This window comes from Scardinius erythrophthalmus, assembly GCF_964197995.2.
Source record: "Scardinius erythrophthalmus genome assembly, chromosome: 19".
Classification (NCBI taxonomy): domain Eukaryota; kingdom Metazoa; phylum Chordata; class Actinopteri; order Cypriniformes; family Leuciscidae; genus Scardinius; species Scardinius erythrophthalmus.
In genome coordinates, this window is record NC_138239.1 from 36116557 (window position 1) to 36137538 (window position 20982).

General features: G+C 39.6%; 1 protein-coding gene across 6 annotated transcripts in view; it reads right to left on the minus strand.

The window, feature by feature from the left end:
- ddhd1a (DDHD domain containing 1a) overlaps positions 1–20982 on the minus strand; it is a 50923-nt gene that overhangs the window by 39 nt on the left and 29902 nt on the right. For all 6 annotated transcript variants that reach the window (XM_081394345.1, XM_081394342.1, XM_081394341.1 and 3 more), the window contains 3 exons: positions 19614–19771; positions 4162–4335; positions 1–2307 (listed from right to left, as the gene is read on the minus strand). The exon at positions 1–2307 is cut by the window's left edge and continues 39 nt beyond it. In XM_081394345.1, the coding sequence (XP_081250471.1) occupies positions 2144–2307; positions 4162–4335; positions 19614–19771 (496 nt within the window). In that variant the 3' untranslated portion in view covers positions 1–2143. The remainder of the gene's footprint in view (positions 2308–4161; positions 4336–19613; positions 19772–20982) is intronic.

Here is a 20982-nt window from a genome sequence, read left to right on the forward strand (position 1 = left end):
GAAACACTGAAGCACGTGACAGAAAACCAAACATGGAGAATGGCATTTATATATTTACAGGAAAACACAAAATTGCTCACATGTCACTGATATAACGTTACACAGGTAACCACACTCAAACTCACTCTCTCTCTCTCTCACACACACACACACACACACACATAAACACAAACTCTCTCTCTCACACACACACACACACACACTCTCTCTCTCTCTCAAACTCCCTCTCACACACACAAACTCTCTCTCACACACACACACACACACACACACACACACACACACACACACACACACACACACACACACACACACACACACACACACACACACACACTCTCTCTCTCTCTCTCAAACTCCCCCTCACACACACAAACTCTCTCTCTCACACACACACTCAAACTCTCTCTCACACACACAAACTCTCTCTCTCACACACACACTCAAACTCTCTCACACAAACACAAACTCTCTCTCTCTCACACACACACACACACTCTCTCAAACTCCCTCACACACACAAACTCTCTCTCTCTCTCACACACACACACACAAACAAACACACTCAAACTCTCTTACAAACACACACTCAAACTCTCTCTCACACACACACATACAAACTCTCTCTCTCACACACACACACACACACACACTGAAACTCTCTCACACACACACTCACACAAACTCTCTCTCACACACACACACACACAAACTCTCACTCTCTCACAAACACACACTCAAACTCTCTCTCTCACACACACACACACACACACAAACTCTCTCTCACAAACACACACAAACTCTCTCTCACACACACACACAAACTCTCTCACAAACACACACACTCAAACTCTCTCTCACAAACACACACACTCTCAAACTCTTTCTCACACACACACACACACACACACACACACACACACACACGATTCCCAACCTGTAGGATGTTGATAAGTCTTAGCTTTGTTTGTGTATAAACCTGTAAAACAGAAACATAAAACTTGTGTAATCCGTCCATACACGAGTTACCGTTATTGATTTATGTTGACTTTCTCCTCTTAATCTTGTCTGACAGGCCTCCAATATCCCATGTTTGCATTGTACATTATGAATATTGTTGGCTCTTTGAGGAATCGATTAGTTCCTCTTGTGCGAGTCACTCTGGATAAAATCATCAGCATTTTCATACTTAGTGATTCTTAAACGGCAGGACTGAAAACAGCAAATAACGTCCCGATGTCATTTATAAATAAAAACACACACTGCAGCCTACGAACATCCAGTGTAACACGCGTTCACAGGAACATGTTTCTGTGGGTGATCAAGTTTATGATGGGAGACACAGGTATAATGGGCACAAAATAAACACAGATAACGTCAGCCATGATGGTCTCAATCTCTCGAACATTTCACTTCTTCTTGTCCTCCACATCTTGGACATTTCTGCAGGTAAAGTGCAGGAAGAGAAACATGTGACCTATAGTGACTGAAGGTCAAACGCTTCAGAGGAACATCAAACCACACGACGAACAGTCTCGAGCCTCATGTTCTCCACGAGCCGGCTCCTACAGTCTAACAGTGTTGTCATTCGTGGCACATAGAAACGCTAAAACACAGTACAAGTGAAGGAGAATCTTCCGGAAACCCGTCCAGGTCCGGGTCAGAGGGCAAGCTTCGTCTCGCTAAAGACTTCATAACCTGCTCACACACACCTGGAATGATTTGGCTATAGAAACTGTGCCCAGCCATCCATAATCACATCAATAAAATAAATAAATAATATAGTTATGAGGGCACAAATGGAGAAACTCAAGTGTCCTTCTGCATAAAAATACAATGGTGTTAACAATAAACATTTAGTTACGCATGTTATTGATTTCTCAAGTCAAAAGAAAAATATCTATAAAAAGTAGACATTTCCATAAGTGCCGGTCATTATTAGGGGGTTATGATGTACCGCGGACTAAATAAAGACATTGATTTGCCCCACACACGTTCTTTGGACTTACATTATGTAAAAAAATATTACAGTTTCTTAATAACGCGGTTTGCATAGTCCAGCCTGTGTCCGTACGGGAAAGGCTTCGGGAAGAGACTCAGAGGCACCAAGTGTTGTTTGAAGTGTTCGGGTGGACCGGATGGGTCAGTCTTTATTGTGTGTGTCCTGATGCCTGTATATGAAGGTCAGGAGGAACAGGGCCACGTCGTGGGAGGTCCAGTAGGCCGTGTGTGAGGTCACAGCTGACCAATAGCGGCTCTCCACCAAACCCTCCCGAAGCTCAAAGTCCATGCGATGCTCCATCTCAACTGGGACACACACACACACACACACACACACACACACACACACACACAACAACCAATCAGCAGCAGAACGAGAGTCATCTCCAGGTGAATGATCCTTCCCTCACGGGTCAAAATGACCCGAAGCCATAAAATTATACTTTTTTTTATATATATATATATTATATTATTTATTATATATATTATATTTATTATTTTATAGCTAACATAATATATTATATTATATTTCATTTTGATCATATTTTTATCTATTTTTTAATGCAATTAATTTTTTGGGAGATTTTTTTTATTTTGTTTACCTTTAAATGACTAGATTTAATCAATAAATAAATAGTAATTTAAGCACATTCCTCACATTCTTTCAATTTAAATTCAAAATAAATCACAATTTCATGCGTAAACCTTTTAATTCAGCTCTAAATATCTTACACTGGGTGTGTTTGCGACCTCTTGTGGAGAAATACTAATATAACTTGATATTTCATGACTCTAGATGGCCTTATGGCTCTATGTGGAGTGAATGAGCGGTTCCGCTGGGTCCTAAAGTCAGTTCGCTTCAGTATGCATTCAGATACACATGTAGACATTATAAAATTATTTTTTGGGTCAAATTTTAGCATTTTTAGTTTGAATTTTGAGCATTATTAGGTTTTTCTGTGTGTCCTGAAGCATTCCTCGCATTCCACTCATTCCTAAGGGGGTCAAATTGACCCGTGAGCGAAGGATTTGTTACTTTTTAAAATTTCAACCACAAAACTCCTCGAATCCATTAAAAAAATAAATAAATGATGTATTCATGGTTCAAGTGCGACAAAAGTCATGAGGTCTTGGACCCTCTGATGAACATTCAATTTAAAAAAAAAAAAATCAACATCAACAACAACAACAACAAAATAAAAGGGTCACATTGAGCCGAGGGAAGGATGAGGGTTTAGTCAAACACACTGAGATTCAAAAGTTTGAAGTGTTTAAGTATAGTTTATGCTAGTCATGGAAATTTATTTGCATGCTTATGCATAAATGTTACATTTTATTTCCCCTTTTTTTCTAATTGTAGAATTGTTTAAAGGAGTGGTTCTCAATCTTTTTTTCTCGTTATGTAACACTAAATTTGAGCCCCATATTTCCTCATATATATATATATTTTTTTATGGTGGCATTATTTTGAACAAAAATAGAGTAAATACAGTAACATTGTGAAAAATAATTAACATTTAAAAAAAAAACTGAATATATGTGTGAATATATTGTGTATTAAATTAACCACGATTCAGTTTGTGATTTCAGAATGCTCAAGAACTGTTGAGCATAGTTCAACAAAAAATAGTTTTTGAGAGAGAAAAGTTTTTTTGTGTTTTTACCATTTTAATTTAGATCATTAATTTAGAGTTTTGAACAGATATATATACACTGGTCAAAAGTTTGGAATAATTAAGATATATTTTTGAAAGAAGTCTCTTCTGTTCACCAAGGCTGCATTTATTTGAAAAAAATAAAAATAAAGTAATATTGTGAAATATTATTACAAATTTAAAATGATAGGTTTTCTATGTGAATAGTAAAGTGTAATTTATTCCTGTGATCAAAGCTGAATTTTCAGCATCATTACTCCAGTCTTCAGAGTCACATGATCCTTCAGAAATCATCATTGTAGATTTGTGAAAACTTTGAACAGAAAGTTCAAAATAACATTATTTGTTTGAAATAGAAATGTTGTGTAACATTATAAATGCCATTACTGTCACTTTTTATCAATTTAATGCATCCTTGCTGAATAGAAGTATTCATTTCTTTCACACTACAGCTTGCTTCATCATCTCACACACATCAAACACACACACCGTTGGCTGTACACACCTGCTGCATCGAATAAAGAGGAGGACGAGGATGGAGATATGGCTGAATATGAAAAAGTGCTTTGGCTGTCCTCACTGTCACACATCCCAGAATCCCCGGCTGACGGCAGGCTGGGCGAGCGAGAGAAGCGGGAGAATAGGATCCCGCCGATGCCCTTGCCGAGACTCGCAGCACCTGCACAAACACCAGGGTACAGATTAGCAGACAACACTGGGACTATTACTGTGTGTGAACATCTGTGATCCAGTTACATGTGAGTCAATGTAAAATTTGTCATAATTCACAGTATCTCTCTCTCTTTTTTTTTTTGCTGCTGTCTATAAATTCCCCATGAAATCAAACTTGAATATTATTTTTTTATGGAAAATTGCAGTATTTATAATGATTTATCCATCCACATTATTTTTTCAAACGAATTCCTGTTCCTGGTAATCTTGACTCAGAATAAGTTCCTCTTGCAGCATCTCTTCTCTTCTCTGATGACGAGGGCGGGGCTATAACCTGTCACTCACATGAGATCAGCCAATAGCAAACCACAACCATCCAATCAGTTCCCCACGGACACAATCAAGCCCCGCCCACATTTGTTCTTTTTCCAGAAGTGTTTCACTCGGATATACAGCAGAATAGGGAAGAAAAGACTAACGCAACTTCTGCTTCATGGCAACTTTAAAGGGGTCATATAATGGTACTTGCACTTTTACAAGTTGATTGTACTGAAATGTGTGTTGGCAGTGCCTGTACACAACCATCATAAAATGATAAAAATCCATCCAGTGTTTTTTTTTTTTTTTTATCTCCTTATACGTTTCTATCTCCTTATATTGTCAAGCCGTTCGACCGTGTGACGTCACAAAAACGACGCCCCTCCCACGATTGTTGATTGACAGCAGCGTTTCAACACAGACCCGCCCTGAGCGAGCTGTCATCATAGTCCGCATTGTTGATACACTTGGAGCAGAATGGCGTCTAAGCGATTGTGGTGTTCTGTTCTTGGGTGCAATAACAAACACAGCATCATATTGATGTTCCTAAATCCGAACCGCTGAAGACGCAGTGGCTGAGTTTGCTTTTGAAGGGAATATTCCCCACGATCAACAGCAATGCTTTCATGTTTGCGCGAATCATTTCTCAGAGTACATTACGGCATGTTTTCTATGTACGACGTTCTCAATATAATTCATAATCCCATGTTTATAATGAACAACGCGTTATGGATATTGTGTTATTATTACAAACGGTGTCCGCACAGAACAGAGGGGCGGGGTGAGCAAAGCTCATTATCATTTAAAGACACATGCACTTAAACGGCGTGCTGAAAACAGCTGTTTTTGACCAGGTAAAATGAGTGTTTTCTTACAATCCTAATGAGAATTTTTAAAGGGACTATGTGTAGCTTTTTAGGTATTTTATTATCTAAAATCAATATTTTTATTCATAAATATGCCCTCAATGGTGTACAAATACCTATGCCAATGATCAGACTAATCCTCGTTAATGAAGAATTTATTATCTTTTTATACATGGGACGGGTAGGTCCACGGAGGCTTCCATGTAGTTCCGCCATCTTGAAAAACTATAATAGCAGAGAGGGACAAAAAGTACTAGGCCAACGCATTTCCACAACGCGTTTCGTTCAGAGCCAGCGTCACGTGACTGAAGTAAGCAGAAGCGGAGGAGCAGAGCAGAGAGAGGCGCTTGTCACTGCCGCGGCAAGTTTAAAAGGATGCACTGCACGGTTATTTATACACCGTTCATTCATACATACATATGAGTCACAGGATAAGGAGTCCTCGTCGTCGAAAAAGTCCAAAATAGACCGTAAAAGGAAACGTGACCAGAGATTACAAAAACAAGGGTTAATGTCGGGATAGCTAATGCAGGAGAAAGCTTTCAAAAGAGACCCTGAAGTTGCCTGCTTTCTTCTTCGACAGGTAAGTCAATGTTACGGTCTTAATTACAAGCTTTTTTTCTTTGCTTGGTTGTGTACTTTATTATATAGAAAGTAGAACATTTATAGTTAAACGTTAAACAGGCTCTTTGATGAATAGCAGCTATTGAGTAAAGGAACGTTAGAGAAGGCACAAATGATGATGATATCTAACAATGCACATACTTCAAAAAATATAACGAGTAAAGAAGGCATTACTACTAATTACCATAGTTAATGTTTTTCACAGTCAGTAATTGATAACTGTAACATTCTTTTTTTCGTTGTTTCAAGTTTCAGTTTGTTTTAAATAACAAACCTGTTCACCCGAAGAAAAACTCAAAGTGCTATTATAAGACATCCTGTCATAGCTTTTTCGTACATAATGGCCACTAGGCATGTGCCGGTATCAACTTTTCATGCTGCGATTAATTGATTGAGCTTTTACCACGGTATACGGTATTATCACGATATTTTAATTGCTCAAGAGAAATGGATGGATTGGTGGGGGGGATGTAGAAAAAAAACTACTTGCATTACAATAGTGATTGTCAAAACATTTGGTAACTAAATAGAATTTTACACAATTTTCACGCTTTCAATTCTTGGGATTTGATTTCAATCTTGATTCAGTATTGACTTTTTGGATAATTATTAGGTAGGCTACAGTAGATAGACGTTAATTTTTCTCAAGAAAAAATATATCTCACATAATGCTGTAAACATACAGAGAGCCCTGTCAGCTGGTATTATTAAAGGTTAAAAATTAACTAATTAAATTAAATATAATTTGGTTTTCATTATAATAACAATTATGACAAGTAAAAATATAATACAAATGTAATATAGTGCACATATTTAGCAAAATACTCCTCTCTATAGCTATTTTTTTCTAGTCAACTAACTTGGTCATTAAATGGCTTTCCTGAGGTAAATGTAACCTTCTGTGACATAATTGTTCACCTGCAGTTTTACTGACCTCTTTCCGTGGTTGAAAAACACTAAATGATCGATATTGTGTATGAGGCATATATACCTTTCGGTAAATTGTAGCCTACTGTATCTTTAAATAAAAAGTAACAGATGATCGGTTTACTTGAACTGAGGCGCTACAGTGATCTGTCAAGTCACATTTACCAGCACCAAAACAGTATTTATTGTTTGAATTTCGTAATAAAATGGACAGAACATGAGAGCTGAGAATTGTTTTCATACCATAATAACCTGCTCTGTCTAGTCTGTCGGTCTCCGTGTCCTCTTTGCTCCGCGATTTTTCTCTGCGTGAGAAACTGCATGTGGCGCGAGGGCGTGTGAAAAGTGTCGATTGCGTGAGTCTCACACTGAATGCGTAGAGTTGACAGCCCAGCTTTTAGAAGGGGGATAAATCGTCGGCAGCGTTCCTCCTTCCGCCATGCTTCTTCTCCATGTGAGGATTGTTTACATTAGACTAGAGTGCGCACTGCGCCGCATGCACACAGTGCTAATACATGTGGGGATTGTTTACATCAGAGTGCGCACGTGTTTCGCGCAGCATATACGCAGTGTTTGTTTAAGCGGTTGATGGAAAATAAGCTAATACGCGTTCTATAAATAGAAATTCTGATCTATTATTTTTAACGGTATTTTGAAGTGCCCACGATAACAATATCGTGCATATTCATTACCGCGATTTATCGCATTACCGAATACCGGCACATGCCTAATGGCCACCGTAGATACAACGCGCATTTGAAAAAGTGAGGCGCTGGAGAGCATTATTCGTTTGAATGCAAAATACAATTTCACCACTAGATGGGAGAAATTCCTACACACAGTCCCTTTAATTAAAGTGTATTACAAACTTTTCATTTAGACCCTAAAGAATCATAATAAATTGTACAAAAATACCATTATATGACCCCTTTAAGACTTCAATGTAAATGCAGGAAAGCTGAATGTATGTGGCAGAAAGCTAGAAATAAATTATAACATTTTAGGTATTTTCCCAAGGTCCTTAAGAAACCCCTGTGGTGAGAATACAGCTTTTAATGTTGTTTATCTGTCTATGTGGTGTTTTTAATGTGCTTTAAGACAAACCATGTGTAAATTCATAAGTCGACAGCACTGCTGAGTATTTCCTCCTTAAAACTGCAGTGAACCAAAGACAGTCTCAAAAACACACTTTGAAATCGCTGGTGTTTCTGACGTCAAAAACTTCCTTGTAACCGATCAGATCAACGTGTGATCGTCAACCAGTGGATCTCTGAGCTGAGTGAGTGAGTGGAGGCGGGGCTCATTTACATATGATAATTCGATCAAAGATGAGTTTTAAGGGATAAAATGATTGACTACAGGGGGACTGTAAAAACTGGCGCTGTCAGACCTAGAGCAGTTTAGAACAACTATAGACCTTTCACAAATCTCCCCGTCATTGCCAAGGTAATAGAGAAGGTTGTTTTCAATCAGATGAGCAACTCACATGACTATTTGGACAACTTCCAGTCAGGTTTCTGAACACACCAGAGCACAGAGACAGCACTGAGTGAGATATAACCTTATATTTGGCTAAATGCTGATGCTGGTAACATTTCTGTGTTGGTATTACCAGATACTTTGATTACTTAGTGCTGCATTTGATACTGTTGAGCACAACACACTCCTCAACAGACTGGGAAGGCCAGTATTCAGCTCATATTCAGAAGGCAGAAGCTACCGTGTGAGCATAGGCAGTTATGAATCTGACTGGACTGATCTGACACATTGAGTTAAACACGGTTCCCTGCGCCTCGACTCTTCAGTCTGTATGCTCCCGCTAGGCCAAATAATTCAAAACAACAATATTGCTCATCTCAGCTATGCAGAAGATCTCCGTCACCAAACTCCCTGTGCCAGTGCTTACATGAAATTCAGTCATGACACCTCTCAGGGTGTTTGGCATGGTAATGGACATGACAATGTTGATATGTCTGGTCTTGGCGGAATAAATCTGCTACGCTTCTGCTGTTATTGCTGCTGCTATAGAGCAAGTACTGGACTTGCTATTGCCAATACACACACGACACACTGCTGTGAGCAAGTAAGACATGCTGCTGCTGTACAAAATAGCGTACCATAGATCTATACAGGTGGAGCTGGGGAAGAGGGAGGGTTTCTGAAAGCACACTGCAGTGCTTGAGCAAATGCTAACAAATATTTGGAGGTTGAGCAGCAAGCTCATTGGCTACTGATACAGCAGGAACCAATCAGCTGCGCCCCATCCACCTTATTCCTACGCCCCATGACGCTTTGCACGAATTATGAGTGTAACTTCCGTTAAGCTGTAAACAATCAGTGAAACGCTCGCTCTATGAACGCAATACGTTAAAAAAGTGTCACAATGAGACGACATTAATCTACTCACCCTTCAACCATCGAACATTAAAAGGAAATTTAAAAGTGTAAAAGCATCAACAAGGTACTTTCAACAGACCAAATAACCCCAAGAGCGCGAGTCTTTCCACAGCAATAACGGACGGGTTAAATATCACTGTAGTAATATCTGTATTATGTAACTTATGTTTCCTTAATCAAAAATGTTCATTAACTTCAGCATTACGTGATACTATTTCAAAGTGATTTCCGTCATTTTGTCAGATGATAAATTGCATTTACCTGTGAAAACAAACCTGGAAAGTAGGGATGCACCGATTGATCGGCTGGTGACCGGAATTGGCCGATTTTCACGTGATCGGCCGTGACCGGCGACCGGCCGGTCAGTCTGACAAATGCCGATTTTATGCCGGTCAAATGCGCTCGGGCGCCACATGATTAACATCGCGCAACATCAGAATCACACGTGCACACGGAACACACATGTAGGAAACCTCGTGAATTACGTCCGTTCAGACCGCAAGCGCGGATTTTTTTTCAGCGTGCATGTTAATCGATGAGTGCTTTCACAACGGGAGCGGGAGCACTGCGTGAGCGTCAAGCAGAAGCGTCGCGAGCAGTGAAGCGCGTGTTCGGCAGTGAAGCGCGTGTTCGGCGCCGAGTCTATTTGCTGCACTGCTCACGCTCAATTAAAGGGAAAGCACACTTTTGATGGATAAAATAGCCTAAATAGGGTTTCACAAAAAAGCGCCCAAAATGCACAGAATTTGCGTGTTTTAACAAGAACTGGAGTAGGCTATGTCAGAAAAGAAAACGAAGACTAATATTTATAGAAAATGTACCCATTTAAACTTGTTTTATTATTCAGTTTGTACAAGTGATTGCAATAGGCCTGTGTGTGAGTGCTTTGAGAAATATCTTTATACTGCAAGGCTATTTATTTTTTATTTATATATTATTTTATTGCCATTCCCTGTTTTCATACAGACGTTTAGTTTGCTAAATACATTTATAAAAAATTATTGGATATTGAATGTGAAAAGGAAATAGTTCTTCCATAACACTGCACTTTAGATGTTTGAATTACCCACACCTGGAGTAATTTATATAGTTCTATTTTATAGCGTTTATCTGTTCAAAAAAATATGTACTATGCAAATTGTTAAATGTTCTATTACAGAAAAGATATAAAATAAATATTTGTGTGTGCTGTAAAGTGGTTAGAAAAAAATAAATCGGAATCGGCTAAAATCGGTATCGGCAGGTCAAACTGAATGAAAAATCGGAAATCGGAATCGGCCCAGAAAATTGTAATCGGTGCATCTCTACTGGAAAGAGACGTGAGGATTTGAGGAGAATAATGAGAGATTCTTCGTGCATTCCAGTGAATTATTAATGGCATATATTGCAAATGAAATTCGGGAGAACAGACCACAGATATGCAGTATATGTTGGCCTTTTTCATACTTTTACAGCGGATTGCAAAGGGACAAAATTAATAATCAGGAGGAAAAGAAGCAGCGACTGAAAAGAGCTCTTGCCATAGATATTCTTGTTATAACGTCACGTTAAAATACCAAGTATAATGTTATTCTCAGGATGTCTGACAGCTCATCCAGTCAAACTGACAGACCAGCTTTATTTGTAGGGCAACCTTATGATTTGAAATGATTCGTTTCAGCCTGTTGTAGAAAAATTGATATTTTACTTAGACATTGTTTTAAGCATTGTTTCTCTTCTGGAATGTATGTATGTTTGTACACCTGGCGTAAGCAAGACACACACAGTAAGACAAATGGTTAAGAACCTTTAACTCTTTAGGTATGGAAGATAATTTAGCCAAGGGGGGTTAGAGGGGTCATTCTACTCTAAATGTGATGTGGATGTGGCCATGCTGGGTGAGTGGAAAACTACAGAGAAAAGACCTTGAAGAAGGAGTATAAGAAGGGAATTTCCTGGGCTGGGTGTCAGGTCTTGCTCACGTCACGGGGTAGCTGCTGTGATTTTGTGACTAAGCCTCTTGCAAGAGAATAAATATCTTTTAAAATACAATTTGATTATTGGTGTCTTTTATGTAGTGATGATGATTGTTTAATTATTGTTTTTGCCACAACAATTGGTGTCAAAAGTTGGGATTCCATGGCAGTTTCTTCTGGCCCTGAGTAAAGCGGATTGACGATTGATCATCCTGAAGCATTAGGCTTTAGTCTTCTCCAGAAATGACCCGGTGGAAAAAATGACTGTGAGTGAACCATGTTGGCTGAGCCTGTTTCTTTGGTGCGGGCATAGAAAGTTGCCGGTAACTAGCTCTTAAAAGTGGACGGAAGAGCCACACCTGATTAATTGGGTGAACCGGAATCAATCGAGCGCTGGAAAGTGCTCACGAAAAGATTTTGAGTAAGCCGTAATTACAGGGCACTGGAAAGTGCAGACCTGTCCGATTTTGGGTTAAAAAAATCGGATCTGTCTGAGACGTCTGACAGATTAATAAGACGCGTGTCGAAGAAAAATTCAGGGCAAGTGGAATCAGCCAGTATGGGGTCGTCTCACAGTAAGCTCGATAATTTTTATACATCAGTTTTCTGTCAAATGAAAAAGAACTACGGACATAAATGTATGCTGGACATACAAAAGTTGATCAAGTACCATGGTTTTCCCAGGGAGGGAATGTTAAGTGTCACTAGGCTGACAGCAGTGAGAGATGTGTGTGTGGATTGTAAGAAAACAATAATGTACTGGCTAGATGAGGCAGAGCAAAAAGAAAGGAAAAGGATGCAGAAGGAACTGGCATGTAGGGAAATAGGGATTGAGATATGAGTAATATAATATTTAGTTTTTTTGTGGAACAGTAGAGATAAGTGGGACTGAGAAAATAATGATAACATTAAGTTGAATCTGCAGACCAGAACAAACAAACCAGTTTGAATGAAATTGATGACATATAGTAAAAATTGTATACTTTATGAAGAGTCCTGAAACAAACAGTGAGACAGAAGAGAGCAAACGCTGTAAGCAGCTGTGCTCTGAAGCTCTGACTTCAAAGAAATGTGAAATTAAAAAGAAAATGTTTAGTCAGGGTTTTGATTCTGTTTTCAAATTTAAACAACAACTTGACTGGCTAAACAAAGAAAGAAACTGAACATTTTTAATTTTTAGCCTTGTATTGCTGCCGATGATTACAAAAAAGCAAGTAAATGTAATTATGGGTCGGGGATCATTTCCTTGGACAAATGTGATTCAAGTTAAACAGAAACATTGTGAAAACACCTTAGAAAATGTTGAGTGATTTTCTGTGCAGCTTATGAAAATTAATGTGCTGCCAATAATAATGATGAAGATTATGATTCGGCTATTGTGATTGTTTTCTTTTGACAGTCCACCAGTGGCGGATTCAGAGAACTGCTTATCAGTGGCTCTGTTTACATTCCTGATTGGGACACACTGCTTCAAGGGTGTGCAGTAAGTTGGAGCCGTTTGCAAGCTCAATGATCAACTATCGGCAAGGTGACAGAGAGGGTTTTAATTATGGTCAGCAGGGCATTTAGCCCGTAACTGTAAATGCCCACTCAGAAGGTGTAAAAGAAAGTGATAATGTGAAAGTGACGTGTATTAATGTGGGTTTGAAAGTAGAGCAGCATTTAAATGACGATATTAAAGTTTTCGTCTGAGAAAGAACTAAGATTGTGAATGCAGTGCTAAAGAAAGTGAAAAGAACGTGTGAGTAAATAAGGGAGAAAAGAAAGTAAAAGGAAAGTTGATAGATGGAAGTCGTAATAAGATTGAAGGTTAAAAGAAGGTTGAAAGATTTAAGTCTTAAGGGAAACCTTTTGAAGGAAAGATCTATAATAATATAAAAAAAAATTTTAAATCAAAGTGAATTGATCAAATAAGCAGAATTACTGGATTAACAGTTGCTAAATGTAAAATCCCCTCCTTGAACTGCCACCTTAACGTGGTTGAGGGGTTTGAGTACCCGAATGACCCTAGGAGCAATGTTGTCCGGGGCTATATGCGGGGCCCTATATGAGGCGGGGGCCTCGACAGCCCGTTCCCTGGGCACGGAAACTAGCTCTAGGGATGTGGAACGTCACCTCGCTGGCGGGGAAGGAGCCTGAGATTGTGCGTGAGGTTGAGAGGTTCCAACTAGAGATAGTCAGGATCACCTCTACGCACAGCTTGGGCTCTGGAACCACACTCCTCGAGAGAGGATGAACTCTTCACCACTCTGGAGTTGCCCATGGTGAGAGGCGGCGGGCTGGTATGGGTTTGCTTATAGCCCCCCAGCTCAGCCGCCATGTGTTGGAGTTCACCCCGGTGAACGAGAGGGTCGCTTCCCTGCGGTTTGCAGCCGAGAGTGAAGCGGCTGGGATGAGAATCAGCACCTCCAAATCTGAGGCCATGGTCCTCAGTCAGAAAAATGTGGCTTGCTCACTTCAGGTTGGTGGAGAGTTCCTGCCTCAAGTGGAGGAGTTTAAGTATCTTGGGGTTTTGTTCACGAGTGAGGGAAGGATGGAACGGGAGAATGACAGACGGATCGGTGCAGCTTCTGCAGTAATGCGGTCGATGTACCGGTCTGTCGTGGTGAAGAAAGAGCTGAGCCGCAAAGCGAAGCTCTCGATTTACCGGTCAATCTACGTTCCTACTCTCACCTATGGTCATGAGCTGTGGGTCATGACCGAAAGGACAAGATCCCGGATACAGGCGGCCAAAATGAGCTTTCTCCGCAGGGTGGCTGGGCGATCCCTTAGAGATAGGGTGAGAAGCTCGGTCACTCAGGAGGAGCTCAGAGTAGAGCCGCTGCTCCTCCACATCGAGAGGGGTCAGCTGAGGTGGCTCGGGCATCTGTTCCGGATGCCTCCTGGACGCCTTCCCGGGAAGGTGTTCCGGGTGCGTCCCACTGGGAGGAGACCCCTGGCGAAGACCTAGGACACGCAGGAGGGACTATGTCTCCCGGCTGACCTGGGAACGCCTCGGTGTCCCCCCGGAAGAGCTAGAGGAAGTGTCTAGGGAGAGGGAGGTCTGGGCATCTCTGCTTAGACTGCTGCCCCCGCGACCCGGCCCCAGATAAGCGGAAGAAGATGGTATGGTATGGTATGGTATGGTAAATGTAAAATGTGTAGAAAGGCATCTGATTAAACAAACAGCTTATTAGTGTTTTGAACGTGAAGGAATAGTGTTGACCATGAAAGAACTAGGAGCTGATGTTTTGCTTTCAAAAGATAAGCTTGTGATTGGCTGAAACAGTTTGCTTATCTGAATCTGGTGTGTGCTGTGGCTGAAACGGCCAGTGCGGCAGATACACAATCTGAGTGGAAATTTGTAATGTCTAAATTTCCTGATGTGGGCAAAAGACAAATATAAAATGTGGTTGTTTGAAAATACGTGTCAATTCTGGCAAATGTATTAAGTTGGGCTAGAGTTAAAAGAAAGTAAAATGAAACTATGATAGAAGTTTATGAGAGTGCAGTGTACCAGTCCTGAAGTCTCTCTCATTCAGTGTCAGCTAAAAGCTGTTATCTGAGCCTGTGTCATAAGTGATAATAAGCTATTTATAGTAAAGCACAGTGTTTCAGTTGAAAATCATAGACATGGAGATGTTAAAAGAAATCATGCTACAGGCAGTTCAGATTTCATACATTTAAAGGAAAGTTTGTAAATGTTTTAAAAGTAAAATTCAATGACCTTCTCTTGAAGTCTTTATAATAATAATACAGGTCTTAAACGATAGAAGTGACGTTTTTGACTAGTTTAATTCAGGGCCAGTAACTTCTCTGTATAATCTTAGTCTCCACCACGATACAGGGCCGATGGCTCCGGCTACAGATGTAACAGTACACTGAATTGACGGTGTGCTAACTAAATTCACTGAGTATAATCTCAGTATTGCGATTTTGCTGATTTGAAGATGTTTAATGGATTTTAGTGATTAAATACCACTGTTATTAACCTGTCTCCCTGTGTTAACACTATTAGGCAGTCCAGAGTGCTCTGGTGACTCTTGAATGTGCTCCAGAAAACAACTTAGTCTGTTGAAGAAAACTGATTCTGTTATGGGGAAGAGCGGTTACCAGTGTGCACGAAGTGATTACTCAACGACGGGTAAGATCCTCTTTGGCCAGAGGTCAACCTAAGGCAGGGGGTCACGCCCCAAACACTGGGCATCTCCTAATGGAGGTGTTTTATGTGAGATGGGTATGAGAGTGGCGCTGATTGACTGAGAGGCCACCAGCATCAGCAGATCATTGAGAGGGGAGATGAGTAGTGAGAAGTTACGGCAGTCTGGCCCAGAAAATGTGAGTTCCTCCATACCACTCACCAGAAACCGCATTCATTGAATGGCTTGTTTTTCATTCTGACAAGTGTCTGCAACTATGCCAGGGGACAACACCCTGTTGGAGATTATAGATAAAGAGCTGATGGGAATGGGCTTTCAAGAGCCAGCTGAGACCATGAGGTGAAGGTAATTATTTGTTGTGGAGACAGTAACAAAACTTAATTTATATCAGGAACATGATGCTGGTTGCCTTATGGGCAAGGGGAAAAAAAATTATACAAGTGTTGATATTGAAATAATATGTCTATAAGATAGTTTTAACTCTTGAAGGTTAGACATATTGGTGGCTAAAGATGAAGACAGCTTTTGTAGATTCAAGAAAAGTCTGGATAAAGGTGAATGGTCAAAGGTTATTGTAATGAATTTATTATTACATTCTGTCTAAGTTACAGTCTTAGGAGGCTGTTGAATAGATTATTGTTTATAGTGAGAGAGACTGCTTGAGTGGATGCAGGGATGGTACACTGTCTATCTTTCTGTTATCGGCCTGCTAAAGCAAGCTGAAGCAAAATAATGATAATGAACCAAAACAACCCAGCTGACTTTTCTAAGAAAAAATGAATAATGAACAGACGTGCTTTGAAACTGGTTAAGAGACCATGTACAATTAGATAAAAGCTACAGAAAAATTAGAAGTTTAAAATCTTATTTAAAATTTAAATATGTTTAGAGTAAACACCAAAAGATATGAATATGAGAGGTTCATAGTCAGGTATGCGTGTGTGTGTGTGTGTGTGTTTGATGGTGACAGCATTGTATGTTTTATGAGTGTTAATTCATGTTTGGTATGTGTTAGTTTAGGGGAGCTATTCTGTCCCCATAGTGTGTATATTGTGTCATTAACCTCTGGAATGAGTTTCATCATTACATATGGGTTAAGGCAAATGAAAAATTTTAAAGAAGCAAAAAATCTGATGTTTTAAGTTGATTGGTCATCAAGCTCTGTCTGGTAGATTATAGTGAACAAAGGAGGAGAATGTTGTTTGACTGACACTGACCAAGTCTATACACCACGACCTGACCTGATAGAAACAATTGATGACTTTGACATTGAAAAGTGTTTGTAGATGACTGAGTTGCGAGACCAAACAACAGGCCTGAAAAGCAGGATACGCGGTGAGACTGAGGGCCGCTGCCCTTCAAATACTTTGATAAGAAGTAGAGGTGGGCGATATATCGTTTAGACGATAATATCCAAATTGTTGTCTGGACGATATGCAAAATTGAGATATCGAATATTTCATAATTTGTACAATCCGACCCCCCAAACATGAAAAGAGCTGAAAGAAGTTAAAGAGAAAACAAATAACGCACACAATAACCTTCTAAACAATTATATGTAGCGATTTTTAATACTGTAGGGCAGTACTATTCGCGGAAGCAACCTCCGAGTGGCCCAGCCCATAGTCCCGTGTCGTCAAAAACGCATAAGTAAATTCGAAATAGTGCGCGCAGAAGCACATGCACAAAACCGTTTTTAAAATGATATATGAATTATTTTTATTTTATCATATGTCATTTTACAAAAGGACATTTTACAAACCGTTTGCGCATGTGCTCCTGCACGCACTTTTTCGGTCAGAACACAGCAATCAGAGGACGCGCTGAAAACTGTAATGCTGTTCTCTTCCTTCATAACTCGTATTGAGAAGATTTGAGTTGCAGAGGAATTTGTGACTGTTTCACCTGTTCAACCACATCAAAGTTTCGTAATTAGTAAGTCCGTGCTTTTTCTCTTATTTTTTTCTTATGTGCTGAAGGGACGCTGTGCCTTGGTGAAACGTTACGTGAAGAGCTCTTTTTCAAAACACCATAAACCTAAAAAGCTGCCTCAAAGATCCACCAAAAGTAACGATTATGAATATGTAAAATATTGCAATAAGACATTTTAAATTGTTTATTAATTTCTGTGTCGGCTGCAAAGATGAAGTTGACGATAGGCTATGACTCGCGATCTTCGCAGTAGGCTAGTGAACGCACCGGAGAAATGCACATTTATTAGGCTACATAGTTTTATTTTGTTTTGGATGGTTTTGTTTAGAACCAGCTTTCTGTAAAAATATTTCACATTTTTTAGGCCTGTGAGGCGAGTAGGCTACGGTTCGGTTCATGATGATATAATCTCCAGTTCAAGCACCGGCGCCTTTAATTAATAATTTATATTTAATTTTAATGTATTAAATCCAGGAAATTGGTCAATGAAAAATTTATTAAAATTAAGATACAATTAATACAAAACGAAATTCGTTTTAAAGAAAGGCTTTGTGCTTTTTATTTTGAGGTCTCTGTGAAAGTTTTAAAGTCTTTAGTCTTTTTGCCGCTTTCAGAGCACTCGCGTCCATAATGGAGAACTGACACGTAATATTGTTTTTTCCTCATAAATGCAAACACGAAAAATAAAAGACAAAAGACTTTTTTTAAAAGACAAACCGTCAAATTTTTTTTTGTGGGGGGGGGGGGGGGATGGATGGATGGATTTATAGCGTTTTGGGGAAAAAAATGGATGGATTTATAGCGTTTTGAAAATATATTTTTTTTTACTTTGAATTTATCATCAACAATATTGTTGTTTGATTTAATAATCACTGTTGCAAAAGGTGCCTAGTTCTGTTTTCTTTTCTTTTTTTGTAAGTGGAAAAAGATAGGGATCCTCAGATTCTGTTTAGTTAGCTCCTTTATTGTTTCTTTTATAGCCTACATAGGTAAAATGCAGCAAGTCAAAAGACCAACTGGACCTTCTTTGCCAGTTTGCACACATTTCTTTGAAGGATGGCAAAAATATCGTCTGAATATCGATATCGAGATATTGGAAAAAAATATCGAGATATTCATTTTTGTCAATATCTCCCACCCCTAATAAGAAGATGAGATTGTGGCTTGGAGTGAAGAATGTAATATTTTGTTTCAGAGGCAGAGAAAGATGTCTCGGGGAAATTTGGCTGAAGGACAACGTTTGGGTTAGTGTTTACCCAAACACCATTATGTTAAATTGATGCACGAGTTGGATCATGAAAAGTGATATAAAAAATCCACCTAATTACTTCTTGTGGCCTGCGTATTCACAACAAGTACAAATAGCGATGCAGATTAACACTAGGCGATTTCTTATGCAGATATTGACTCGGGACTATATTAGGGGGAAGCACAGGCGAAGCACTGCAACTTGGGCGCAGAGATATCACACCCAAGAAGCAGTGCTTCGCCTGTGCTTCCCCCTAATATAGTCCTTAATATATAAGTCAATATCTGCCTAGGAAATAGCCTAGTGTTAATCTGCATCTCTATTTGTACTTGTTGTGAATACGCAGGCCACAAGAATTAATTAGGTGGGTTTTTTTAATTTTTTATATCACTTTTACTCATGACATGCTAGCTGGCAACAAAGGATTCCATTCATTATGCTAAGCTAAGCTAACGCCGACCCTGTCAAACTAAAACAATGCATGCACTGAGACAAAAATGCATTTGCCCACCTATCTAAACGTAGGAAAGAAGGTGAATAAGCCCTATTTCAAAAAACAGTGGAGTGTTCCTTTAAAGGATCAGTCTGCGCCATCTAGAACTTCATGACAGAACTCTGTATTTAACAGCTGGATGTGCCAAAACCTTATTCAGATAAATAAAGAGAAAAACAGATGTCACTGTATTTGGCTATAAAGGTATATGCTTATTTTGACTCCAGGGGTCTAAAAACTAAACATGAAGTCAGGAATCTTGGTGTCATCCTGGATTCTGATCTAAGCTTCAGAAGCCATTACTAAATCAGCCCACTGCCAGAATCAGATCCCTTGTGTCTGAGCAAGACCTAGAGAAGCCTGTTCACGCATTAGTCAGATGTACCTAGTATGCTGGCCTTGCCCAGGTTGGTGATGGACTCTCCGTAGTGTCGACTGGCCAGGACAGGTGAGGTGCTGGTGGGACTGTTCTCCGTGTCGTTACTGACGTTTATATATGTGGGTCTGATCTCATCATATGGACTGGAGTTGATGGTGTTACACCTTCAAAACAACATCAAAATCATATCAGAAAATCCCAACTAGGGGTGCACGATATTGACAAAAAGTGATATTGCGATATCGATAATGAATATTGCGATATCGATATGAATTTCGATATTTTTAAACATATGTAAAACTACAAAAGTTAGGGGAAAACGCATCAAAATAGATTCATAACAAATAAAACAAGTTTCCTTACAACATAGGGTTTATTGAGCGCATTCGAGACGGATTTGAATCTGATCGCTGAAACCACTTCAGGAGGAGATCTGGGCCCTATTCCAGACGAAACTGGACGAAGTGTAAATGCATCTGGTTGTTGAAACCACATATGTAAAATGTACTCCTCCCAAAAACACAAAAAAAATAAACGTGTGAGAACGTGCTATAGGCTACATGTCATGTTATGGCCAGATATGACGACGCTACGTCTGCAACACGCATCACCGCATGAGCAGCTGAGCATCTACCGGTCAAGCCAACGCGAAACTATCGCAAATCAAAGTGAAAGTAAGTTGCAGACGCTTTACACACAAGTATCTTCATTAAAAGTAAAGAAGTGAAATGATCTTACCAGGGCTGTTGCCGTTCTCTATTAGTGCGGTATTTGATTTTGACATTTTAGCTGATGATCTATAAAATGCAGCTCATAACTGTGTTCGGTGACGTGAACTCCATTAAATCTGCATATAGCGCGGGAATTGAAGATCGAATTTATATCCGTTTTGCAAAAAACACATTTATGTGAACAGGTGTAAAAGGAATCGTTTTGATAAATTAGATAGCTATCCGATCTGTGATAACGCATGAAGTGGCCAGGTGGCCTGATGTTTATACTTGCGCGCTGGTGTGTGCGTCAAGCTGGCAAGTGTGTGTGTTGTGGGGACTGTGTGGTAGAGCAAGGGAGAAGTGAAACAAAGTGTCTCCCCTGTTCTTTCTGACCACTGTTGGAAATCTGTAGCATGAAAAGTTAACCCTCTCCTTGATAGAACCAGGAAAAGTAGATAAGTAGAACCAGGAAATCAGTCGCGAGACTTTCGATATGATAACGAGCAACGTGATATCGCGATAACGATATTGATTCGATATATCGTGCACCCCTAATCCCAACATACAGAATTATTGCAAATGTAACCTTTAAACCAGTGATTCTCAATCTGGGGTCTGGGGCCCACAGCAAACTTACAAACTTATTTAAATTAATAATAATA